Genomic DNA, 27,689 nt, shown 5'->3' with positions numbered 1-27,689 from the left:
ATACTTATTCTTCAGTAGTTTCATTGCAATTGTATGGTGTTGCAATTAAAAAGAGTCAACAGTGCTCTCCAACAGTGAGTCGGCTAAATAAATAAACTATCCGGCTGTCAGGAGAGGGCGCCAAAGACTAGCATCGGTTTCGCTTTCGTTTCCTTTCAAATGACTCAAACCATCGACCAAACCCAAGAAACAGTGAAATCTACTTACTGTCGTTGACGGCATCGACGAAAATGAATATCGTTTCTAGACACATATATAACTTCGTTTGCAAACAAGAAGGCAGTTCGGACTATGGTAAAGTGGAGATTAATCTGCGGAAGAGTTTCACGGTGGCGGATCAGGTTTTGTCTATGGTGCTCGATGATAGTCAGAAATTTGTTATAGTTCATAATGATGAAAACCCGAATCCCAGAAGCTCCATACCAGCTGCCGACAGCCTCATCCTGGCCAAAACCTCACTGCGAGTGTGTAAACACGACAAATGCTCCGGGTGTGAAGATTTACACCTGTGCAGGTACTTTGTGTGCGGGAGCTGCAGATTCGAGTAAGTACGTTTTAAAATATGTTATTCAAAGTAATTTGGGAAATTGTCATTAAAATTGAAGTAGAGATATTGTAAGTTCTTTTTGTCGCTTGTGGTAAGGTTTGTGGTAGGCCTTGTTTATCTGGTGGCAATCAATCCAGTAACGACTGTTAGTAGATTTCCGATACTAGTATAGCAGTTAACTAGTCTACTAATTGAGTTAAAAGAGGTATTTTTTAAGACCCAAAATAATAACAGCTTTACATTTTTCCGTTACAGTTGCAAAAATTATGGCTAGCCTACATTTTACCTTGTTTTACCTGATTTACATGAAGATTCGGACGATTCGTTTTAAAATAGATTTTTATCTAACATAACGCCAGTAATATTTAGAGCAAAGATTATTTGATGGCACATTTATTCAGCGAACAAAGTGGAAGACAATCTAACATTATTTACCTCATATTTTTTGGTCACACTTTATTTGATGGTCTGTTTGTTGAATTTAAGTTACATCTACATGCCAACTAATTCTCATTAGATTATAAGTAGACTGTTAAATTGGGGTTAGTGTAAGTTGACATGTACTTGCAAAGTTTCTTATAGTCAGTTAAATGTCTGTTGTAGGAGCAGTATCAACAGATATTAAGCATACAGTCTACTTATACTCAAATAGACCATCAAAATAAAGTGTTTCCTTTTAACCTTTAGTTTAAATGCAAAGTTTAAACATTGAAATATACACTTATCTTGCAGTTAACATGATTTATACATACATTAAAAACACTTTTTAAAATGCCAGACAAGATTATTTGTGTATCTAAAATATTATTACCCAGAATTACATTTTAGTGGGTGTCTTCTATATAATGTATGATAGTGTTACTTTTTGCTTGTCATCTTTGGCACAGATTCATTTTTATATGATGTTTATGGTAGATTCTCTCATACACAGCAATTAATTGTAATTCTCCATATTTGTCATTTTTTAGGGGAAAATGCAAGAATTCCCATGACTTGAAATCCGCACATAATTCTGACCTGCTGAAGAAAAACGATCTCCTTGAGCTTACAAGTGAAGAACTGTTTCAGCTTCTGCTTCAAAATGACCCTTCTTTACTTCCAGAGGTCAATATCTATAAAACAGGTTTGCTAAAGTCACAGCAGACTGTGAACAACATTTTGAAACTTACTTGTAATGTATAAACATTAATATTTCACCTAAACGCAGATTGCGGATTATACATTGATGTTTGGGGGGGGTTGGGGGGGGTCAATTTTTTTTGTTTATGTTCCGTAATCTGCCTAAGTGAACCAAATATATAGATTTAATTAATTAATTTTCTTTTCAGCTTAGTCTGGGGTTGCCACAGCGGAATGAACCGCCAACTTATCCAGCATATGATTTAGCAGCGGCTGCCCTTCCGGCTGCAATCCATCACTGGGAAACATCCATACACACTCATTGAAACACATACACTACTGACAATTTAGCTTACCCAATTCACCTATACCACATGTCTTTGGACTTGTGGGGGAAACTGAAGCACCCAGAGGAAACCCACATAAATCACATCAATCAATTAACTTTTATTTATAAAGCATTTTACTACAACCAAGGTTGACCAAAGTGCTTTACACAAGTAAAAGCAAGTTATACAACACAACAAAAAAGCAGACAATGCAAAACAATATAAGAAATGTTAATGAAATACAACAAACATTAAAACATAACAAAGTGTCAGTGCTATGCATTAAAAGCCACTTTAAAAAGTGGGTCTTAAGCTTGGCTTTAACACTTGACCTGCCATGGGGTCAATTTTACCCATCACTGTTATTCAGATGTACATAACAGACCTTCAATAAAACATTCAAGCCTCCCAGTCAGTGACGTTTAATAAAATTGCATTATTTACAATTCCCAGATATTAAAAAGAGTTTAGATAAAAATAGATTAAAAAGTGGGACTTTATAGCTATTAGCGCCAGCGTGGGACAAATTCACCCACTATGAAAAAAAATGCTTGTATTTATGCACTGCTTATGTTCGAAATTACTCACCAATGACTTTTACTTTCAATTTCATCCACCGAATTAGTGGTTATAATAAATGAATAAAGTCACAATGACTAAAAGAAGACTATTTGTAGAGCTATTAAAAACACAAATGCAATGAATGATGGAGAATATGGAGAAATAAGTTATGCATCAGAGTATGATGGCTCATATTTAGACATTTTAACCTACTCATAACCTACTCCTAAAATAATCTTGTTATCCTGAAATAATCATTTTCTAAACAAAATTTGTGCTGGGTAAAATTTACCCGCACTGGCGATTTTAGGTATACAGCAACTTCCTGCAGTTCTAGTGTTAAAAAGCGGCAGGTCAGTGATTGTACAAAGCTCAGTAAGAAGGGTGTTCCAAAGTTTAGGTCCTGCCACTGCAAAAGAGTGATCACCCTACTGCTTGTATCTTGTCTGAGGGACTTCAAGCAGAAGTTGGTCAACAGATCGTAAAGCTCTGCTGGATTTGTGATTGTGCAAAATTTGGCACAAATAAGCAGGAGCAAGGCTATTGACAGCATTAAAAACAAACATCAAAATCAATTCTAAACTTAACAGGGAGCCAGTGGAGATAGCGGAGAATTGGTGTAAAGTGTTCACTTTTCCAATTGTAAGTTAACATGCGAGCAGCAGCATTTTGCACAAGCTGCAAACGATAAAGACATGACTGGTTAACTCCAACATAAAGTGCATTACATTGGTCCAAATGTAAACTAACAAAAGCATGGATGGCTTTTTCAAGAGTTGTGGACTTTAGAGAGAAGGCGAGGCTGAAAAAAAACATGCATTTACAATGGTACGGACCATTACAGGGGTGTTCAGATGTATATTTAAGTTATCTATTATTTTATTTTTTTATATTATTTAAGATGCAGATCTGTTTATGTGTATAGGTGTGCTTTCACTACAACAAGGGGAACGGTGATTTTGGCAGTTGTAAATACAAGACGTCCTGTACCAACCTGCACCTCTGCCAGCACTTCCTGCAGGAAGACTGTAAGTTCGGAGCGGCTTGCAAAAGAGCCCACAAATTCGATGCGAATGCTCTGAAAATCCTGAGTGCCCGTGGGCTCAGTGCGGAAAACATGCGCAGACTCCTCAAGCTTTACAAGAACAGGTTATTGATTGCTTCTGCAGCTTTCAAGAAGAAAGAGACAGGTGAATGAAATAATGCCACTTATTCGGTTGGCTTATTGCACACATTATTATGCACTGATCAAAATAACAGCTCTATTTGTTAATTATTTTCCTCTATGTCTCATCATTCTATTGTGTTTTCTATCTGGACAGTGGCTGTACCTGCAGCAAAAGGACGCACCAGAAACAAGTCCGGTAACTCTGTCAGTGAAGCGGACCACAATGAAATCTGCCTCTTTTTCATACGCACTGGATGCAGTTTTAAAGGTGATGTAAATGAATAGTAATCATCTATGTGCACATTTTCAGTCGCAAATAACATTCTACATTATTCACACAGCATCAAAGTTAAAAGCATAAAAAATACACCATTATATTCAATTAAATTAGCATATGTTGTACATGGTTTTGCCAGCCTACTGTAAACTACACAAAACATTCATTATCGCTTCGATGCTTTAAGTTAATGCACAAATAAATATACAGTTGTTCGTTTTTATACACTGCATTAAGGGAAGTTTATTTATAAACTAATTGCGAGAGGATCACATGCTTATGATTGACCATGGGTGGACCCGCATTAGCTTATACATGATTCTCCAATCAGACGATTCCTAAGTCATTATAAATACTATAGTTCAAAGACATGCGTCATAAGTAAATTGACTAAACCAAATTTTCACCATATTCAAGTTCCTAGCCAACACTATTTTTCCCTCGTAAAGCAATTCGTCATTAGCCACAAATAAGTGTGTGAGTTTTCGAGATCTACCTGAACTCAATTTCTCCTCTCGCCCTGCAAACGGGAGGGAGCCCAGGGCTCGAGTATCTTTTAAGCTCAGGGCTCTCTTCCAGGACAGCATGCCAAACAAGCTTATAATAAAGCATCAGCTAAGTGTAAACTCTTGAAGGAAATGGGTATACACTGTTGCATCTTTAATAGGTTTGAAAGGTTGAACATAACAAAAAAGGCAACCAAATGCCACATATACATTGTAAAATTAAAGGGGTGATTATCCTATTTCAATTAGTAAGTAAATCTTCTAAATGAGTTTCTTCCTTAAATTGGGAGAATTGACACCATAGCAATACTCTGGCTTTGTGTGTGGTGTCCATTGTTACTAACATACAAAATGAACAGCAGTCAAAACTTGTGTTTAGCACTTTTAACTAAATTACTGTCAGTAGAGCAGTTGTGTTTTGTTTATGTTTATTGTGCTATTTAGTTGTTGCCATATCCACCTTTTCTAAGCATTTTGATCTTGTTTATAATTGTAAATTACTACAACTTGCATCTACCTAACCTAAAGTCTTTGTTTTGTAAACCATATACACTCACCGGCCACTTTATTAGGTACACCTTACTAGTACCAAGTTGGACCCCTTTTTGCCTTTAGAACTCCCTTAATCCTTTGTGGCATAGATTCAACAAGGTTCTGGAAACATTCCTCAGAGATTTTGCTCCATTTTGACATGATAGAATCGTGCAGTTGCTGCAGATTTGTCGGCTGCACATTCATGATGTGAATCTTCCGTTTCACCACATCTCTAATGTGCTCTATTGGATTGAAAACTGGTGACTGTGGAGGCCATTTGAGTACAGTGAACTCATTGTCATGTTTAAGAAACCAGTCTGAGATGATTCGTGCTTTATGACATGGTGCGTTATCCTGCTGAAAGTAGCCATCAGAAGATGGGTACACTGTGGTCATAAAGGGATGAACATGGTCAGTACTTGGGTATAGGCTGTGGCGTTGACACAATGCGCAATTGGTACTAATGGGCTCAAAGTGTGCCAAGAAAATATTCCCTACACCATTACACCACCACCACCTGCCTGAAGCGTTGATACAAGGCAGGATGGATCCATTCTTTCATGTTGTTGATGCCAAATTCTCACCTTACCATCGAATGTCGCAGCAGAAATCAAGATTGTTCAATCCAATATTGTCCAATTTTGGTGAGCCTGTGCGAATCGTAGCCTCAGTTTCGTGTTCTTAGCAGACAAAAGTGGCACCCGGTGTGGTCTTCTGCTGCTGTAGCCCATCTGCCTCAGGGTTGGATATGTTGTGCATTCAGAGATGCTCTTCTCCATACCTTGGTTGTAACAAGTCTGTTCATTCTTCTCTGATTTCTGGCATCAACAAGGTATTTGCGCCAACAGAACTGCCACTCACTGATATTTTCTCTTTTTCGGACCATTTTCTGTAAACCCTAAAGATGGTTGTGCATGAAAACCCCAATAGCAGTTTCTGAAATACTCAGACCAGCTCGGTGATAGAGTAATAAAGTGGCCAGTGAGTATATGTATATATGTATGTGTGTGTTTTGATTTATTTAATTTGAGTTTTTGTAAGCGTTTTGGCTGTGTCAATTAAACGGTATCAGTTTTTTGCGAAATAATGAATTTTTATTAAAATCATAATATTATTTCTCCCTCACTTTCCAAAATCTATTTAACACACAATAAAAACATTTCCGGCTGAAACCTATTAAAACTGCAGTGTTTCATCCCAGTGCAATCAAATCACTGTCAGTCGATGTGTTTTTTGTTTGTTCATCTTCAGCTGTTGCCATATCTACTTTTTTTAACCACACAAAACAGAAGAGAGGCACATTATTGATGTGTATTTAAATATGTCATTATTATGCCCCACTTTAGGCAAGAAACATTTGATTGTTTGACATCCCATCATTTGTGTTCCTTTAGACAAGTGTGCCCGTATTCACCACAATCTACCTTACAAATGGCAGATCTTACAGAAAGATGGAACGATATGGAGTGACTTGCCAAATGAAGAGGAGATTGAGAAGGCGTATTGCAGTCCTGCTAATGTTTTGTGGTATAAAGATGCATTCTCAGTGATTATGATATACAGTGTGACCCTGGTCCACAAAAGCAGTCTTATGTTGCACACATATGTTTTTGGCAATAGGAAAAAAAACTTTAAATCTGTCAAATGTTTATATTTTACTTTTATGCCAAAAATCACTCAAATATTAAGTAAAGCTCATGTTCTGTGAAGACATTTTATACTTTTCCTTAAATATATAACAAATTCATGTTTGATTAGTGATTGTTGTGGAAAATTGTTCTAAAGTGCAAAAAATCTTTTCTAACTCTTCAAAAAATAACGAACTGAAGTCTTCAAAGTTGCTAGCCAAAAGCATTTATTGCCACAGCAAACAATAACAATAGAGACAATAGGCTACAGTATATATAGCCCAAGGGCTTCCGATAAACATTCTTTCCATTACAAAATTGGCATGTTTAAGATCAGAATTTTTTTAAAAGTCAGCAATCTTCACTGCCTGTTAGATATTGTTGGAATCTTTTTCCTCTATTTCATGCGTGTTCAATTCAAATTCAGAAGTAATCGTTAAAAATTAGTTATTTATTGAATACAAATGAATAATTCGATGTTCAGAGCTCTGGGCATACACAGATATAGTCTAGACATTATACAATGCTAACCGGAACTTATATCAGGTGCTTTTGCAACGCCCGGTATCCAGAAACCCAGTTTTATAGACAGAAGGAGTAAAAGGGGATGAGTTCCGGTCTGCTTCTCTGCATATTTGGTATTTCCTCATTCATTATTCTCTTTCTGCAAAGAAAACTTAAATAGTTAAGTGCACCTTTAACATATTTCACAACTCGTGACAACCATCCCCTTCTTGTGACCCTACACATCTTTTTTGGTAAAGAGGAAGTCTGAAACAAGGCCCCCTTCTTGCAATATCCTGTAGCCGTTCTTCCCCTGTCAGCAGAAGTTGAACAAAATGTTCCAGTAAATAACCTCATAATATAAGAAGAACTTCAGTTAATATAACATATCACACAAAAAGAAAAGGATTGGTTAATTGGTTGTTAGTCAAAACCTTATTCCTAATGAACACAACCAATCTATTTGTCCATGATTAATATATGTTTATTTTAGCTTCCCTCCAACAATATACGATATGAAGTGGGTCTCAGACCAAACAAGAAGCACTGCATAAAATTCAACCTTTCCGCACCATGTCTTTTAAATATGGAAATTAATTTTACTCCAGTATTTCCAATGGAATTTCTATGCTAGCCTGTTGCTACTTACGGCGCTAGCAGTTACAATGGTCTTTCATCTCGTTTTACGCTTGAACAACTAAATGAATGTATTGCAATCAAATTACAACATCAATGCTGTTTAAACAACCTTGTGAAATTGAAAATAGTCACATTGCGCTTTCACTGGAAGTTTAGTGTTGGCTTTAAAGCTCTAGCTGTGTGCATAGAGCCCATCGGCCGAAGGTCTGATGAGTGTAGGCCAGTACACAGTTTAAATACACTTTTTTTTCTTAACACTCCACCCAAATTTCTCTCTACCCATGGCCAATTGAGTAATTTCATGTGGCAATTAAGCAGAAATAAAAAATCTTTAAATTTTCACTGTGTTTGCATAGGATCTTTGCATTTCTTATCAGACTACAGTCTGCTTGAACATGGCCTCTTCATAAAAGTATAAAGGTCAAACATACAAAGGATGCTAAAAATAATACAAGATAAAGTTGAAATCAGACTTATTAGCCCCCTTTAAAGTATTTCCCAAATGATGTAATTGCAGAGCAAGGAAGTTTTGACAGTATGTCTGATAATATTTTTTCCTCTGGAGAAAGTCTTATTTGTTTTATTTTGGCTAGAATAAAAGCAGTTTTTAATAAAACAAAAAAACATTTTTAAGGTTAAAATTATTAGCCTCTTTAAGCTATATTTTTTCGATAGTCTACAGAACAAATTATTGTTATACAATAACTTGCCTAATTACCTAGTTAAGCCTTTAAATGTCACTTTAAGCTGTATAGAAGTGTCTTAAAAACATCTAGTCAAATATTATTTACTGTCATCATGGCAAAGATAAAATAAAATAGTTAATAGAAATGAGTTTGTAAAGGTATTATGTTTAGAAATGTGTTAAAATAAATCTTCTGTCCATTAAACAGAAATCAGGGGGTTTAATAATTCTGAGTTCAACTGCATATAGGATGATAATAAGGTAATGACATAAAATAAAACAACATAAAAAAAGGAATAATAATTAAGTCATCCAAATAAGCATACAACTGAAAGTAATGCGATCATCAGAAATTTATAATACATCAAATCAATAAATTTCTTAATATGAAATTAAGAACTTAATCTGTACAGCATTAAAGGCAATTTTTGTACCCTCAGATTTCAGATTGTCAAATAGTTGTACCTATATTGCCCTATTCTAACATATCATACATCAATGGAAAGCTTATTTATCCAGTTTATTAAATAATTTTTTATTTCCAAAAATGTTGATGACTGGTTTTGTGGTCCAGGGTCACATATAAACAATATGGTTATTGATAGAACCTGTGAGTATACATTGTTTTACAATGGTTGTCAGATTTACAGTATGCATAAATTGTCAAGCAAGCTTAGTATGCACTTGCATTACCAAGCAAGCACAGTGTCTGTATGTGAAGTAAATTGTTTGCACTATTTTCCCATCTTTTGCTTTCCTCATAATGCAGTATTACTGATAGCAGCACAGGGCACATGGTAGTGGACTTCATGTCAATGACATGTGGAGTATCAGATGTCCGTCGTCTGTCCACAGCATCTTCTGTTACTAAACCACCACACTTCATTCTCACCACTGAATGGATCTGGTTCTGGAGGAACGACAAGGGTGGCTGGACGGAGTACGGCAAAGGGGTCAGTGATGCATTTTAAAGGAACACTCTCCCTTTTTTTAATAAAAATAGGCTCATTTTACAAATCACCTAGAGTTAATTAATTGTTTTTACCATTTCTGAATCTATTCATTCAATCTCCAGGTCTGGCAGGAGAACTTTTAGCTTAGCATAGATAGTTGAATCATATTAGACCGCATTTTGCTCAAACATTTCAACGTTTGATCATTTTCATATTTAAAGCTTGACTCATTTGCTGTTGCATCAAATTCTAAGACGGACGAAAAATAAAAAGTTGCATTTTCTAGGTCAGTAAGGGTAGGAACCATACTCTCATTTCATAATCAAGGAACTTTGCAGCCATAATGTAGCCGCAGCAGGCGCTATAGTATTATACAGTGCCTGAATATAGCCCTTAGCTACTGTAAGTAACTAAGTAGCAGTGCTACGTAAAATCATTGTGGTATGAAAGCAAAACTCCTTGATTATTATGCCGGAATGAGAGTATATTTCCTAGACATATCGGCTTAGAAAAAGGCTATGTTCATTTTTGTTGCACACAATGTAACTACAGAATAATCAGGTTTTAAATAGGAGAATATTTCTGTCACGTTTCTGTCAAAACTTAAAGAATCATCTGCAATGTTTATTTAAAGGGCCATGAAACCCCACTATTTCGGTTCAAGTCTACCTTAGAATTTTTTTAAAAGATGCTTTGTAATAGGCTTGGAGCACTGCGAGCAGATGGAGGAGTGGGCATGGCCAGCAGACCAGGGGAAAAAGAGGGAAGCGAACAACTGTCAGTTGACACAAAAAATGAGACACAAACCATGATGAGACCCATGATTTTATAGTTCACATAGTTAAAATGCAGAAAAATAAGTAATAAATATTTATAAACTAATTTCGAGAGCATCACATGCTTATGATTGCTTGCAGCCGGTCCCGCATTATTCAATTTATGATTCACCAATCAGACGATTCCTAAGCCACTATAAATAGTTCCATAGAACAGCCATCTTCGTTTTGAAGAGTTCCCCCTTTCACCACTACTCTTCCTTCTTTCCTTTATGGGTGGCATGGTAGCCCAGTTGTTAGCACTGTTGCCTCACAGCTAGAACGTCACTGGTTCTAGTCCTCACCAAGCCAGCCGACGCTTCTGTGCGAAGTTTACACTTTCTCTCTGTGCTCATGTGGGTTTCCCCCGGGTTCCCTGGTTCTCTCCCACTTTCCAAAAACATGCAACTTAAGTTAATTGACTAATCTAAATCAGCCCCATATACATGCTCCTAGTAAGTAGTTATCTCTTGAGAGCAATCACTATCTGTTCATTAGCTACTACAGCAGGGGAGTTCTCGAGATCTACCTGAGCTCAAACTCCCCTCTTGCCTTGCAAATGGGAGGGAGCCCCGGGCTCGAGGATCTTATGAGCTCAGGGCTCTCTTCTGGGACAGCATGCTAAACAAGCTTTAAAATCAATCATCAGCCAAGTGTGAACTCTTGAAACAGCAAGTAATTTAATGTCCTGCTACATATGTTAGTCTTCATTTCATAAACACATAAACACTATAAATTAAGAGGATTTCTCTCCTCCTCAATCCACGGGTCTGAATGCAGACACAGTGGATAGCAGTGCAGCAAGTCTCTTGACCTGTCTTTTTCAACCATTAACCCTACTAGTAACTCTGAGGATTTTAAACATATGGCAAACACCGCAGCACGGATTTAGGTGATGTGTCTTAATAACGAACTCCACTGATAAAACACAAAGTCCGCCATTCTCCAATTCTCGTATAGCTCTCCCGACAAAAATGCTTGCTGCAAACCAACAGCTTTGCTGTATCGGCACGGACAGCATCTCGGGTTAAAAACATGCAACAAACCCCGTGAATCAAGGAAACAAACACAAACAACCCGTGCCCTGCAGACGCGGTCCACCCAGTCACTGGGTCTCAGAGCTTGGCTGGTCTGCTTTGCCTTCGGAAAGCATGAGCTCTCATGAATAATTAAGAAGCAGGGTCTTCTCATAAGATAAGCAAACTCCGCTATGAATTATAATGAGAAACCCACACGTCATCACTCCACTAGAAGGTTTGCGCTACGTCACCAATTTTAATCTCGCCCCAAAAATTATTTTAAACCCGGAAGATGAAATTCTCTGACAAAAGCTCAAATTATCCAGTTTTCCCCACAAGTAAGGCTGAAAAGTGCTAACGTTGTCTTAACTGATGCTCAACACACACAAATCTGAAAATCTAAAATTTCAAAAAAAGTTCTCCTGGGTGTCCTGAACCTTTAAATGATGTGTGTGTCAGCAGATGTGTGTCAGTATGCCATACAAATAATCAGTTCATTTCACAACAGTAGTTTGAATCTTCTAGGAGGATGCAAAACTCGTGGCGTCGGTCACTTCAGAAGACCTAGAGAAACTCTACCTGGCGGACAGTGAAAAGGAAATCTCATTCACATCCCAGAACCATCAGTATGTGCTCAAATTTAAAGGTATTTGAAAACGTTAGTAGCATTAAGCTAAAATGAAACGTAGATATTTGCTGAAAATTTGTACCAAATGTTCAAAATGTTGTTAAAAATATTTACTCAATTAAAAGCTTATAAAATATATTAATGAACACTGTTATAGATCTATTAATAGTACATCATGATTTAGGAACAAAATATGAGTGGTAAATTCGCATTAAAAAGGCTGCACGGTGGCACAGTGGGTAGCACGTTCGCCTCACAGCTAGAAGGTCGCTGGTTCAAGCCTCAGCTGGGTCAGATACTGTTTCTGTGTGGAGTTTGCATGTTCTCCCCGTGTTCACATGGGTTTCCTCCAGGTGCTCCAGTTTTCCTCACAGTTGAAGGGCATCTACTGCGTAAAACATACTGTATACTGGATAAGTTGGCGGTTCTTTCCGCTGTGGCGACCCTGGTTTAATAAATGGACTAAGCCGAAAAAGAAAATGTATGAATGAATGATTCCCAGTAATTAAATTAATTGTCATATCTTATGTTAAGGGGTGGGACTATTTATTTATTTATTTATTTATTTATCTAGCATTTTAGAGTGAAAAATGAAATTAGCCATAAAATTGTCAATGTAAAAAAAAAAAAAAAAATTTGTGTTTTCCTACAAGATTGGGTTATTATACAATATAAATAAGACTAAACTAATCATGCAAGCGAAATGATCCAACAGTGAAATGATCTTTTTATAAAGAGTAAAGTTTGACATTCATTTTCAGAGATGTGCCAACAAAATCTGAAGTACAAAACTGAGAGAGATGTTCGAAGGAGACCTCGTTTTGTATCTGCTCAAGACGTCAAGAGTAAAATCAAGGGGTAAGATATCCTGTGCCATTTGTCCATTACATGCACACACATTTGACCTGCTGTTCACTTTAATGTGTGGTGTTTTAATTAGAGGTGATTCTACAGAAAGCTCAGCATCTTCTTCTGCAGATGTTCCTTCTTACTGGGACAAAGGAGCTCCTGATACCGGCACCTACAAGGTACATAGTCATGCGGGCTGGTCAAGTAGCTGTGGAATCATTGTACTTTGGGTTATAGATTAGTACTTCTAATTAAAGCAGCTAAATTCACCTTCTTTTTCGCGTACGAGCAGGCATAGCCGTTTGAATCTTTTTGGCTCGAGACTTGCGCTCTAATTCACTTTCATTCAATTTTACATGTAAAATACAGCTCATTCTGCTGCTTGATGTTGCAAACTTATATTTTCTTTTTTATATTATTCTGCTTTGTCTGTATAATCATGCAAACACTTGTTTATATAGCAAGTAGTTTGACCGTTTTCTGGGGTTATTATTGGTCATTTCTCCCATAGGCAACTAAATCAGAAGTTCTAAAACAATCACAAAAATGAGTCCACTTCTGCATTGAGGAATAAGATACTGTCAATTTTTTTATGTAATTATCATACTAAAATAAACGGTAATAGATATTTTTCTGAGCTAAATAAAAAAAAAAGACTTTGAAACAGCACAAATGATTGAAATGACTTTGTCTCCTTGCATCAGTGCTTATTTTTTTTTAGCTCTAGGTCCACCTAACAGAACCTACTGAAGATATGGGGATGAAGATAGTAAAGGCCCCATCTGATTGGTCAGATGTTGATAAACAACCTATGCATGCAGCACACAACTGCTTGGCACATAAGATTAGCTTATTTTAGTGCACTGAATTTATAGATATTGAATATACTATTATTGCGATAACAATAATTTTTGATATACTCTGCAGCCCTACATCTAATGTTACTACTTGTATATTGTTTTATCTAACCCAGCTTACGAACTACTGTGTTTTACAATTGCTGAAAAGCACCAGTTTTTCTATATTTATTATTATTGAAAGTTATCTGTTTGAGTAAATTACAACTACCTTTTATTCTTTAAAATACTGATGACATTTCACTAATCAAATTTAATATCTCCTCAGATTGTTTCACTGCAAAAAACTTGCAAGGAGTATGAGAGAGTGAGCTCAATGTTTAATAGAACTCTGCCTGGAAGCATCATTCACCGCATTGACAGAGTGCAGAATCCTTCACTCTGGAAAGTCTTTGAGTGGTACGTTTCTTTCTATATTTCACTAGAAAAACAACAACAATAGTGTCTATGTGTGTGTAGTATTATATATATATATATATATATATATATATATATATATATATATATATATATATATATATATATATATATATTTATATATATTTATATATATATATATATATATATATATATATATATATATATATATATATATATATATATACAGTAGGTAGTGCTGTCGACTTACAGCAAGAAGGTCACTGGTTCGAGCCTCGGCTGGGTCAGTTGGCGTTTCTGTGTGGAGATTTTATGTTCTCCCTGCGTTCGTGTGGGTTTCCTCCGGGTGCTCCGGTTTCCCCCACAGTCCAAAGACATGCGGTATAGGTGAATTGGGTAGGCTAAATTGTCCATAGTGTATAAGTGTGTATGGATGTTTCCCAGAGATGGGCTGCAGCTGGAAGGGCATCCGCTGCGTAAAACATATGCTGGAAAAGTTGGCGGTTCATTTCGCTGTGGTGACCCCGGATTAATAAAGAGACTAAGCCGAAAAGAAAATGAATAAATGAATATATATATATATATATATGTGTGTGTGTGTGTGTGTGTGTATAGTATTTCAATTCCAGAATTTGTTACACATTACAATGGCCAATTGTTTGCACCTTAACTTCTATTTAAATATACCTAAAGACCATTTATTACTGCACAAAACTGTAACCTTGTATGTATCAAACATATTAGAAATATTTTTGTGTTAAAACAACACAAATCATTTTTGAGTCAACTATTATTATCATTGTTTTATTTATATAAAACATTTCAATTGTTTTGTTTAATGAAATAATAACCTAAATGCAGGGTTTATACAAGTGCTGGAAATCCGTGAAAAAGGTTGAGTTTAAATCCACAGTTTCAAGGTTAGTTGCCTACATTTTTGAATGATTGTTTGAAACTGCTTGAAAAATATAATTGTTATGCTTTTTAAATAATTTAGCTTACTAAATGCTAATAATGATTAACTATTTTAATAAAATAACATAACTCTTTACTTTTGCATAACTCTGGAGTCTGTGCATGTGCATGTTGCATAATCTGCCTGTAGTTTTTATTTTTATTTTATCTGTGCCCTTAGAAATTAAATTAAAGATAAATTTAAGATGACATTTAAGAGAGCAAACTAAAGTAATTCAGTGTTGGGTTTGAGGCAAACATGCCATCAAAATTGTTCCTAATACTACTATAACAGATAGCATCTGATATAATGTGATGAAAAAATGTACTGTATATGGATGTAAATATGTATGTAAAAATGTTGTTTGCCACACTTATAAAGTGCTAGTAAAGTCTGAAAGTGCACCTTGAAAGGGCTTGAGAAGTGCTTAGATTTGACTTTGTTAAAGGGGTAAATAAGAAACTAAAACTGCCAGTAGATGTTTGTCAATGTTTAATAAATGAGTCATTGAATCCCTATTCATTTGATTCTTTCAAACAACTCCGCAATTAAGTAAACAGTTCATTATGCTAATTTGTTCAAAACACTGATTAATACTGAAAGAATATCTGTATTCTGATCAGAGTCAGTTTTGCTCTACTTTTATAATGTTTTCCATGGCAGATCTGTGCTAAACCAGCCAATATTGTGTCTAAAATAGAACAGAATACAATCATATTGTTTACTTGAATGGTAAAAATCATTATCATATTTGCACTTGTGATGTTCAGGACAAAAATAGCCCTGGTGTGAGACTAAACTCATTGCTCATATGAAATAACTGTATCTTACTGTAAACAAATGAGCCCAAACCTCATAATCGGATATTTTTACGTCAGTATCTTAAGTTTTAGGGCTGTTTACCTGTCATTACCCTGTGATTGTTAAATAATTTATCTGCATTTGTCACATGTGGTGTGTGTTAATTACATTTAAACTACCATAACTAATTAGTTCCATTATCACGTTAAATCGACAGCCCTAATTTAAATCAAGCAAATACAAATAATCCTTTTCATATGATACACAGTTTATTATTCTTCAGGGTATCCGCTGGGTCTTAAAAAGTCTTAAAATGTCGGTGACAATAGCCTAGTGGTTAAGTGCGCCGACATATAGCACCATGGTGCTCACGGCGACCCGAGTTCCTTTGCTTACCCTACCTCAACTGTCCTATCTCGATTAAAAAAAAACCCTAAAGAAATAATTATAAATAAAGTCTTAAAATATCTTTAATCTCAAAAGCTACATTTTAGGCCTTAAAAAGTCTTAAATCTACTGAAATGTGTTTTATAGGTCTTAAATCGTTCTTAAACAGGTCTTAATTTTCCTTTGTTCATGTACAGTATAGCTACCCAGTCTGGACATTAACACCCACACAATCGCCAACAATCCATCCCAATAAAATGTTTAACTTTTTATTTAAAAATAGCATTTATTTACTGTCCTTACAGCAACATTTGCTTAAAAGTTCTCTATTTATTCACTGCTGAGGACGATGACCTGACCTTTATTTTTTATTATTGAATTGTTATTGTAGACTGAAGTGTTTGACAGCTATGTTTTGTTCTATTCTTGGTAAGGGTTATATGGTTTGGATTTTTGGATCCATTTTTTTGGGTTAAATGGATATATTTGAAAATTTATATAAAAATACTCAAACTAAATTAATATTATTGTATTATAAAATTAATTAAATGTTAATCATTTTTTTATGGGGCAAGTGAAAATCTTTTCTTAGTGGGATATGCGAAAAAATCCTTAGCGTTTAGCCCTGTATAGGTCTAATTTCATTCATAATTGTCTTAAAATGTCTTAAAAAGTCTTAAATTTAACTTGGTGAAACCTGCACAAACTCTGTACTTATCATATACCATGTTTGTTGTCCTAGGCAAAAAGAGCAAATGAACTTAAAGAGTGGAGGAAAGGTAGTGGACCAGCGCTACCTGTTTCATGGTACAGATGAATCTCACATCGATGCCATTTGTGATCAAAACTTTGACTGGAGGATTTGCGGAAGTAACGGGACACTTTATGGGAAAGGTATTTACACATTTGCTTCTACTACAGCAGCTTTTTACCATGACAATTACAATAACGAGACATTACTGAACGTTTAACCAAATATTCAAATCATCACGTTCAACAGGAAGCTATTTTGCCAGAGATGCTTCATACTCGGACAGATACGCCAGATCTAGGAACGGAAAGACCAAGAAGATGTTCATGGCACTTGTGCTGGTTGGAGACTTCATTAGGGGTAACAATAGTTTAGTTCGTCCACCACAAAAACCACACAGCCAAAGATTTTACGGCAGCTGTGTCGACAACGAGGCTAACCCGGCCATTTTTGTCGTGTTTGAGAAATTTCAGATCTATCCGGAGTACATCATTGAATACTCCTGATATGTGCCGTGTCAAATTATGTTTGGATATATTTGACGCACTCAAACATTCTAAGCAGATCTACTTATTTCTCGAAATCCTTCTGAAACGGTTAACATCGCTAAACAACCAAAATCTTCAACTTTAGGGCATTTAAGCTTCTTCTTTAGTGAATACTAATGGGGTGTTACATAGTAGATAGTTAGATGAGTAAATTTAATTAGTTTTTGTCTCTATCAATCATCTATGTGTGATGGAAATGGCAAACTGGTAAAAAAAACTAAATATCTGAATTTTATTGTGATTTTTTTATGTGTTATTTTCCTTATTGACTTTTGTGCTGAGAGAAAAAAAAGAGTTTAACCAGTAGCTTTCCACCAACAGTTTTTGATTGCTCAAGATTATAAAAATGTGAAAACTAAATGGTTTAGTCCATTGTTTCTCATCCATGTTGCTGCAAGACCACCAGCTCTGCACATTTTCCATGTATTCTTAACCAAACACACCTGATTCAGCTCATTAGCAAAGACTAAAAGAAGTGTAATGAGTTTGACAGACAAAAGAGGCATCCAAAACATCCAGTAATGTGATTTAGAAACATTGATTTAGTCAATTGAATATTCACTCCGCAAAACTCAAAATCGTTCTATTTAGTTTATGATGTATTTCATGTTTAATGATAGGGATAGAATTTAAGTACTGATTCTGTTCTGGACAGCACTTTTCTTGTTATTATAACCACTATAAGTAGAGTTATTTAGTAAATCATAACTGTAAATCCTGGGTTAACAGCCTTTTGCACATGTTGCTATCACTTATCGGATGAATAAAGAATGGGACCCGTTTCCATGCAGACTTTAGTGTTGCATATCTGTATATTATATATTGCCTACATCTATTATATTGGTTTTCTGAATGTTCCTGATGGATAATAAATGTAAGAATAAAGTGCTCCTGTTTTTCTTCAACTCCAAAATGAATTGAAACAGCTGTACATCTCAAATTAACCTGTCCAAATAATATGACTGTACAATTTTAAGGTACACAATTGACTCTAGATGCTAAAACAAGTGTAAAACATTCTATTGCATTTCCCACTGCATGTCTGGCATAGATGTATTGACACTGTCATAAGGTATGTGCAGGAAAATGCAGAAGGGTTTTTTTATCGTGCCGTAACTTGGGTCAAGTGATTAAGGTGAACTGTATGCAGTTACAAAATTGGCGCTTTTAAGGTCTGTTTTCTTTAAAAATCAATGATCTCCACTGCCTGATTGATATACGATATAAAGTGGGTCTCAGATTGTAAAAGGAACCCTGAATTAAATTCTGTTTTCCCACATCATGTCTTTAAAATAAGAACATTTCTTTTACTGCTGTATTTTCAATGGTGTTTCTGCGGTTACCTGCTGATCCTGACAGCGCGTGCTTGTAAACAGCTTTTCATCTCGTTTTACACTTGAACAATTAACTGAATGCTTAAGTCTATTTAACTGCTTGTATTTTAGTTACATGACAACATCGATGCTGTAAAAGGGAACTGTATAAAATTTTAAAAAGTCACATTAACCGTTCACCGGACGTTTATTGGTATGGGAAGAAACAGTAGCTGTGCATATACCCAATACCTGCGACACTGGATTTATATGCTCTAAGACCAGTTTTCAAATAAAAACATCAAGACTTTTGATATATCAGTAATTTGTGTAAATTAATATTATTAACTGTAACACAGTGGAAGTTAACCAAACTATTAAGATCTTGTTTAAACAATATGCGGTTAGTGGGAACTTCTTTTTCTTCAGCCAGTGGCAACTCATCAGTCAAACACACACACACGCAGTCAACAATAGCAGAGCGAGAGTGTAAACGAAGTCACATGTTTCGAGCTATTTCAACTCCATGAATAGCCAAGATGCAAATTTAAATGTTTTGCCCTTTAATGATTTGTTTATTCTTTTTAGACTATTTTCTTTTTTTCTGTTGTTTTCTTAGCTCAGCTACATTGTTAATGGGGCCGCTACCTCAATATACTTCCAAGTTTAAAAGTAAATCAGTTTTAAAGTTATTATTTGAAATACACTTTTTTACATTTATTAGACATATAATGTGTATTTGCATTAAGACATGAATTACTCGGCATCGGAAAGGAAATCTGTGGTATCGAACATCAGTGTTAACACTGCGTTTAATCTCTATTTTTAAATAACAAGTGCAAAACCTGGGGGTTAAAAGTTATGTTTACAACGAAAATAACTCAGGATGGTAAAAAGCAGTGTGAAAAGCCCTAAACATACTAACACAGCATCTTTCACACTGTACACTATTAGGACATTTTTCAGAGTTCCAAAAATTATTGGCAGAACAGTTTCTGTGTGTTTGCATTGCATGAACTGCTTACAAGTTTAGTTCTAAGATCGCCATTTTGGGGGAACTACAGCAATTTGCTCCTACTTTAGAGCAAAGTCTAATCTAGGAATATACAGTAGGTTCAACAGTGATTTAAGTGTGTGCTGATTGGGCGAGTATTTCAAACTGTTACAACACGGTTATTGTCTTTCTTAGGGAGAAAGAATGTAGTTGTCATAAGTGATTTGCTATTTCAGTTGCATTTCTTCATCATCTACAGAAATACAAGACACACAATAAAATCACAGCGTCCTCTTTTTAATCCTTCAGTTGTTTGTGCTTGATTTATACTAGCTATCAGACAATTTCTGTCACTTATGAACTCCTGTGGATAGTGCGAATGCATCCAGGTTCAAGGTGAAATGAGTTTACTTGGAACTGGCCTGGTAGATGGTTCCTATAACTAAGTTCCTAGGACCATGAATGCCCTTGTTGGCACAAGGGTTAACGGCGCAACAGTGATGCACATCCAGCTCAAGGTTAAAGAGTGTATTTAAGTGGATTAGCCCTAGAGTATGGTTTTAGAATTTATATAGGTCTCTTTATCGTGCAGAAAGACACTCACTTCTGGAGTTATCTACGCCTTTAACTGCCATCCCTTTAACTCACAGTCTCACAGACAGTATTTGACTTTGAACTTTTGCTCACAGTTTCCTCCCATCGCATTCTTGGGAACAAGCTGATATGCAAATTACAGCCTGGCTATAAAAAAATAAAGTGGGAAAAAACAAATAACTTTGACAACCATGAAGCATTTAAAAAGATAGTTCACCTAAAACTAAAAATGCATCCACTATTTACACAACCTCAGGTGATTCCAAACCTGTATGAGTTTCTTTCTTCTGTTGAACACTAAAGAAGATATTCTGATAAAAGCTAAAACCTGTAACCATTGACTTCCATAGTAAGAAAAACAAATACTATGCAAGTCAATGGGTGCAGGTTTCCAGCATTTTTCTATAAAACTCTATTGTCATTTTGTGTTTAATAGAAGAAAGTCAAAAAGGTTTGAAACTTGTGGGGTGAGGAAATGATAACATAATTGTCATTTCAAGAGTAAATTGCAGCTTAAAATTTCGAAATACATGCAACATTATTGATAAAGGTTTAAGCAGAACTATACAATAGCATTATAAGTATTAGTTCAATATCTTTTAAATATTATACACTGTTTGCTATATTTATCAGGCCTGTAGCCAGCCTGGTGAAAGTGGTTGGTTCTTTTTTCTCACAATTTGGACCTTTTTGCAATTATACACCTCATTTTCTATTTAATTATGATATTTAAGTACTATTTTTAACTGAATTAGCTTGTCAGATGGTCATCATAACCAAACTTTTTGATGTACCAAAAATATTTAGTGAAGATTTATAATAAAGAAATATGATAAAATAATTATTTGTAAAATACAAATTTATTACATCATCATATATCATTAGAATATAAAAATATATCAATCCGTTTTAAATTAAAAACAAGCCTTTAGTCATTTCTAAGGCAAATTTTAAGCAACAAACTGGCCAGCACATTTATCTTTCCTCTGTCAGATTTTGACCATTTGTATAAAATAATAATAAAAAAGTAATAATAATGTAGAGCTTTCTAGCCTCTCTTGTGAAAAAAAATTCATTTGAAAACTCATAGACCAATAGTCAAAAAAGCAGTCAAATTATGGGCCACTTTTGGTGCTTCACTCCTTTTTATTTCTCATTTTCTGTCTTAAGACTAAGGTCAACGATTTAAAATAAAAGTTACCTGTTAAATGTTTTCTCTATTCAAAAACAATACAGTAGCGAAAGATGACTTCACTTACGAAAGACTATGGATTTTCTAGCTGCTGGATGTTGGACTCATGAAAAATCGCATTGGTCAAAACTGATTAGTTGAAGCCTCACCAAAGTGGCAGCCAACAGAGGATTTTCTCAGTCTTTAAGCCTTTTCAATGGGTTATTTTCATTTATTATAATGGTATAGCTGTCAAAACAGGACAAATGAGCTTATGTTTGGGACCAATTATGGACCTTTGTCAGTCAGGAGTGGGTGTTTGGGATCACCCGAACTACGGACCTGCTGTTGTTTAGATTAATTGTTGTTTTTATGTTTATTTTATACAGCTGGAATCTCTGAGATCTACCAAACCAAATTTGTTTTTTTAATTACAATGCAAACAAAAGTCTCTAACGCCAACTACTGTAAGTAATGTAGTGAAGGGGAAGTAGGACATTTACCAGGAAATCGTTCGCAGACAAGCAGCAGGTTCGTCACAGTCCGTCTTTATGACCCCTGCTGGTGAAACCGAGAAGTGAAATCTCGGAAAACTAGTCTTGTGATTACTAATTAATTACAAAAAATTGAGCTTTTCAGGCCAAGGTTTTGTTTAAAAGACGCTCTCAAACAGTTGTGCTTCTCTTAAGCACACTTCTCAACGCTCTGTTCACTAATCATAGCATTTATTCTAGCCTAAGAAGTTGGAAATGAAACAATTAAATGGTGTAAGTAAAGATAAATACATGATTAATATATCAAACTGTTATTTAGTCATTTCAAATTAGTGGAATATATTATCAAAGTAAAGTAATTAATCATATTGTTCTTGCTAAACTCAATAATAATAAGAATCCAGTAAAGCGCTGGGGCTCCAGAATAATGTACATCAAACAATAGTATAATCAACATAAACCAAGCATAAATAAATCAATCCCACAGGCATTAAGGCAGGATGCAAATCATTTATGCAAACAGAATGAACTTCTTATGAAATAATATACAGTATGAATCAAAACTGATCATCTTCCATTTGATTGTACAGAATGTATTTATATATTTGTCACATTTTAAGGTAATCATCTGATTATTTGTGTGCAAGACCTTGTATGAGTCACAATATTCTCTTTAGCTAAATATCATTTGAATATTGAGAAAACATCATGTTGCATTAATGTTGTAATAATGTTGTTTTTCCTATAGTAAATAGAACTTAATTTGGTCATATTGGAAGGTGATTTTCTTAATATTTAAATTGAGATTTTCATCCCTCAGTTTATTCCTTCCACATTTTCAAATAGATCTCAATTTTCCAAAAATAACTGGGTCATGTATACAGTATGTTGCTGATCTGAGGTTATACATATGCTTTAACAAATTCACAGTTAATGCTGAATTAGATTTCAGTCAAATGAGCAGCACAGATTTACATTAGATTTAGTCAGATGATTCCAGAATATAAGTGCGATCAGTTCTACATCATTTGAAAAACTTAGAAGAACATTCCAAGAACTGCAACTCTTATCAGGACGCATCCTCCAAGTTCTCCCTCTCTGTGATTTTGACCATAACACCGTTTTTGGGCCCGAGGGTGGTGTGAGACTTTAACTCCAGAGGAATCTGTGTGACAAATGAAAAATCACTTTATTAAGGCTTCCAATCAAAGTCAGTCACTGGGTTAACATCACCCCGTGTTAATTCATATTTTAGGAGTAATGGAAACAACATGTATTGAAGAAAAGTCCCTTAGTTCGCAAAAAAAAAAAAAGTACATTCACTTGAGGGGATTTTGGACTCTTCCGAAAAGGGTTAAAGTGATGGATCTGACGTAGCAAACGTTATTCAATTCAATTCACCTTTATTCTATAGTGCTTTCACAATGTAGATCATGTCAAAGCAGCTCCACATGGAAGATTATAGTAAATTGAAACAGGGTCAGTTCAGTTTTCAGAGTTTAAGTTCTGTTCAGTTCAGTTTGGTTTAATATTCACTGCTAAGAGTCCAAACACTTAGCAAATCCATCGATGTGTAGCTGTACAAAATCCCGAATAATTAACCCACAGCTGTCCCCATTATGCTTGCTTTGTTTACCGTTGATTGCTAGGTTACCAATACTACAATCAGACACTCTAAGAACTTGATGGAAATTTTTGTGTGTATTAAAAAAAAAATCGCTTCAGAAATCAGAAAAATGATCTGGAAAATGTAAAACTGGAAAGTAGAGGTCTGCATTCTGAATAAAATGTGGTCAGTAACTGGTGTAATTTGAACGGGAGCTGGCAGGTCCTGAGTCTTGATTTCGGAACAGCATATCTGTGATTTCCACATTCTTATTGAGCACTGCTACAGCTCAAGACTGTTACACATGATGAAAGCATGACCAGTGCTTTCTGCACATGGTTTTTATTTGAACAGTCTATGCACGCATCATCTGCATAACACAGCAAATTTTGAAGTGTTAATTTCACTCTCAAAGTGTGAAAATTAACACTTCTTTAGTGTTTATATAGGTCCACACTAAATCGAGTTAAATTTACACTTGAAAAAGAGTAAATTATTTTACACTTGCATAGTGTTAAAAAAAGCACTGCTAGTGTTGACTTTAACTCTGTTTTCCCCTCACTTTCCCTATTTGCATAAAGTAAATATGTTAAAACTACACTCGCAGTGTTAATAGCTTAACACTAAGAGTGTTCATCTTAACACTAATAATATAGTGCTCATACATACCTAGGTTGATATTTAAATGTATTTTTAGTTATATATATTGTTTACTGCATTACAGGACAGTTTGCATTGATCAGTTAAAAAAAAATCAGAACAGTTTACCAGTTTAAACTTTTATTTTTAACAATGCATCTTAAACGCACAGTTAAACCAACATAAAATGTACAGCATTTTCAGTATCAAAAACTGTGAGAGTCTTAAAGAGGTGCTGCTTGCTTGCAAGCTTTGACAACACCAACACATTATTGTAAAAGAAACATTTAGTGTAAAAGCTTTGCACGCAGTTTCTTTACCCTGGGTGACTCACTGGTAGGTCCAACATCGATGTTGTAGACTGTAGTCTGCAGAAAGGTAAAGATGTAGACAAGGGCTTCCTCGTACGTCAAGTTGAACACATAGTCTTTAAAGAGTTCATCAACAGCACTCAAGGACCTGGTTGCTGCACAAGAGATGAGATGTTTGTCCATAACCACATAGAAATGGTCAATCCTCCCGTTGATCCTTCCTGATCTTAGGCGACATGGCTGGTGGCCCTTCCTCTCACTGAGATGGTCTTCAATGCTGGTGCAAGACTGCAAAAACACAGCCAAAAATATGTCATTAAATGCAGGAAACCAATTAGGAAACTTACAATTTTGTTAATGAAAACAACACAAAAAATAAAACAAAACCACCTTTACCCAAAGTGCAAAAATAAAATGTGTTCATGTCATTCATTGTGTAGTGTGACAGGGAAAAGAATTACCACAAAAATATGTTTATATATATTTTTGATAAACCCTCATTTCATCCAAGATGTAACATACATTCTTCAACAGCATTCAACTGAATGTATTGGCTTTTAAAAAAAAGTTTTAAAAGGTACATTTTACAGCATCGCATAATGGTCTTAACAACCTTAATAATAACAATGAAAAGACTTTCGAAAATATTGTGAGTTTTACCTTATGGAAATGCACAAGTCTTTCAAAGGCCTCTGTTGAACTGATCTTAAGTCTTCTTTCTCTCTGAAGGAGGTAGGAGATGCAGAAGGAGTAGGACAGATGACATCATTATCCCAGTCTGAATGAATGATGATAAAGTTATACGTATTAATATTAAAATGAAGCAAGCCCACATTCACACTTATAGCTCACAAATACAAAAGAAACCAAAGCAAATTTCAAACTACAAAATCCTTAGAAATCGTACCATTTTCAGATTCTTGTCCTTCTGCTGAATTAATAAGACAATGAAGTCTGGCAGTTGAAGTCAGAGATTTCGCCTCATTGATGATCCTGTGCTTAAATGCGGTCTCCCACCTCTCAAGCAACTTGTTGGATGTTTCAGCATTGAACAGGAGACTAAAGTCTTGAATAATCTAAGAAAGAAGCATATTAGATTAATTACAAACGGTTCCCTTTTCTGGATCGTAAAAATGTTCCTGTTATATAGATAGAAATATTTTAAAAATGCCAGTTACATTAAAAAGACTGACTGTATGATACAAATAAAAAACACAAACCTTTAAACCAGGGGTATCGAAACTCATTCCTGGAGGGCCAGTGTCTTGCAGAGTTTGGCTCCAACTTGCTTCAACACAACTGCCTGAAAGTTTCTAGTTTGCTAGTTAAGAGCTTGTGTTTAATTACAGTTGGAGCTGGACTCTGCAGAACACTGGCTCTCCAGGACCAAGGTTTGGGCACCTCTGCGTTAAATAATTAAAACGGATGAACAAGTTTGTGTTAAGTACAATAAGACAATTTCTTACATAGCCTTTTGCGGAAAACGGGTCTCTCAGGCTGGGAAAAAGAGAAATAATGCCCAAAGCATAAGTCTCCCGTTGCTTGCACGTGGGGATTCTCCTAACAATCAGTAAAATATTTGATTAAGGACAGTACTTAACTTTTTACATTTTATTATTTTTTTTTTTGGTTTAAAAAAAAAATCCATGCTTTTCTTGCATATATTTAATGAAATCTTACCCATGAATCTCTTTCATGTGACTGACGACAATATTAACCAGCTGCCGTCTAGTGCTGTGGCCCTTAAGTTTTTGTGACCTTGTATTCGTCAAGTACTTCATCACCACCAGATTGCTTTCCCAATGCATCTTGAACAATCTGATAAAGTGACCAGAAAAATGGTTATACTTGTAAAATAATAAAACTGAATTAGTATATGATTGAATTAACCATAACAAACAACATATGCATATACCTATTTTGCCCTTTACCATCTACTATCAAGCAGCTGTTAGTCCTTGTCAATTGATTCTGCATTGTTCGCTCTGGGTCTTCATGATCCGTTGAAGAGAGTGAAACTGTATCAGTACATGTGCTGGCTGTTGATGATCTTGTGGGTGAAATCACTGATGGAGAAATGGAAAACATTATTATTAACCTTTACGTAATATTTTCTTTGGTTTACAATAAATTTATCTTATATTTCAACTTAATTTAAAACAATGCTGTACTAATAGCTTTTACTATACACCATCATCCTCAATGTTTTTCTACACTGTGGTTTTGACAGACTATTTTGATCAACCTTTCATCACTGGGCATCACATGAACTTAAGCTAAACGAACACCTGGCAATGGTCAAGAAACATATAAAAACTCTTTATTTCTATACACACTCCACTGTTCAGTAAGCTCTTCTATGAATTTCTTCTTTTTACTTAATTCTAACTGTTTTGACTTATACTACTGTAAAACAGAGGCATTTTAAAACTGTCCAAATATTTATTGAATAATTACCCTCAGGCAGGCCAGCAGAAATATTTTCTTCCAAACATCTAACAGTCAAGCATAAATGTGGACTGCTGTCCATTAACTCGTGGAAGATCTCCTCTTCTACATTAGGGTCCGTGTCATTGAAAACTTGAGGATCTGCAGTTGTTGATAATCCAAATTTGCTTTTCACTGAAAAAAAAAAAAAAAAAACATAGACTCAGGAAATGGTTATGACTTTAGTGAGCACAACTCTGACCAGCACAATCTTAACTTATCTTCACTGCGAAAACATTGAAATGTAAAATCAGTAAGCAATTTTACATATTTTTTCACTCATAATACAGACCTTTCACCAACATGATGGAAGCTGTCAAAAATACACAATATATCACTTTATTATTAACAAGAATCTATCACAAACTTGACATAGTAAAATTAAATCAAGTTAATTTATTCATTTTCATGTTAAGGTGATACAGAAGCCGATGTTATTATGAATAGTACATATAAATAAAAAAGCACATTATGTTTTTCTTTTTCTAAAAATAGCTATATTTACGTTCTTTTTGTTTTTTTATTATGAAGGATTCTACATACCAATTTCTAACTAGTATTGTTAGCAAGACGTAGGCTATAGGAAAATTATACTTGTATAAATGCACATTACAGATTAAAAAAACATTTTTTTCACATTAC

The 27,689-nt window shown here is 35.1% G+C and overlaps 2 protein-coding genes across 8 annotated transcripts in view; one reads left to right on the top strand and one right to left on the bottom strand.

The window, feature by feature from the left end:
• tbxas1 (thromboxane A synthase 1 (platelet)) overlaps positions 1-27,689 on the bottom strand; it is a 216,708-nt gene that overhangs the window by 28,942 nt on the left and 160,077 nt on the right. Inside the window, exons 3-11 of one of the 7 annotated variants that reach the window (XR_012393811.1) lie at positions 27,340-27,360; positions 27,018-27,182; positions 26,476-26,626; positions 26,241-26,378; positions 26,027-26,120; positions 25,468-25,636; positions 25,221-25,338; positions 24,570-24,848; positions 22,499-23,169 (exon numbers count right to left, since the gene is read on the bottom strand). The exons of 2 other annotated variants lie outside the window; for them this stretch is intronic. Coding sequence is in view for 2 of the 5 variants with exons in the window: in NM_205609.2 (NP_991172.2) it covers positions 23,074-23,169 (96 nt within the window). In the remaining 3 variants the exon portion in view is untranslated. 7 annotated transcript variants of the gene reach the window in all.
• Positions 128-18,717, top strand: parp12a (poly (ADP-ribose) polymerase family, member 12a). Its single transcript, NM_001082852.1, is given in 12 exon segments — positions 128-544; positions 1,516-1,651; positions 3,482-3,746; positions 3,879-3,992; positions 6,436-6,568; positions 9,267-9,450; positions 11,810-11,930; positions 12,674-12,770; positions 12,853-12,940; positions 13,887-14,017; positions 16,882-17,033; positions 17,140-18,717. Coding segments are annotated over 12 exon segments (1,992 nt in total). The 5' UTR covers positions 128-230; the 3' UTR covers positions 17,397-18,717.

The sequence above is a fragment of the Danio rerio genome, chromosome 18 (assembly GCF_049306965.1).
Source record: "Danio rerio strain Tuebingen ecotype United States chromosome 18, GRCz12tu, whole genome shotgun sequence".
NCBI lineage: Eukaryota > Metazoa > Chordata > Actinopteri > Cypriniformes > Danionidae > Danio > Danio rerio.
This window is presented reverse-complemented; position numbering and strand designations above follow the sequence as displayed.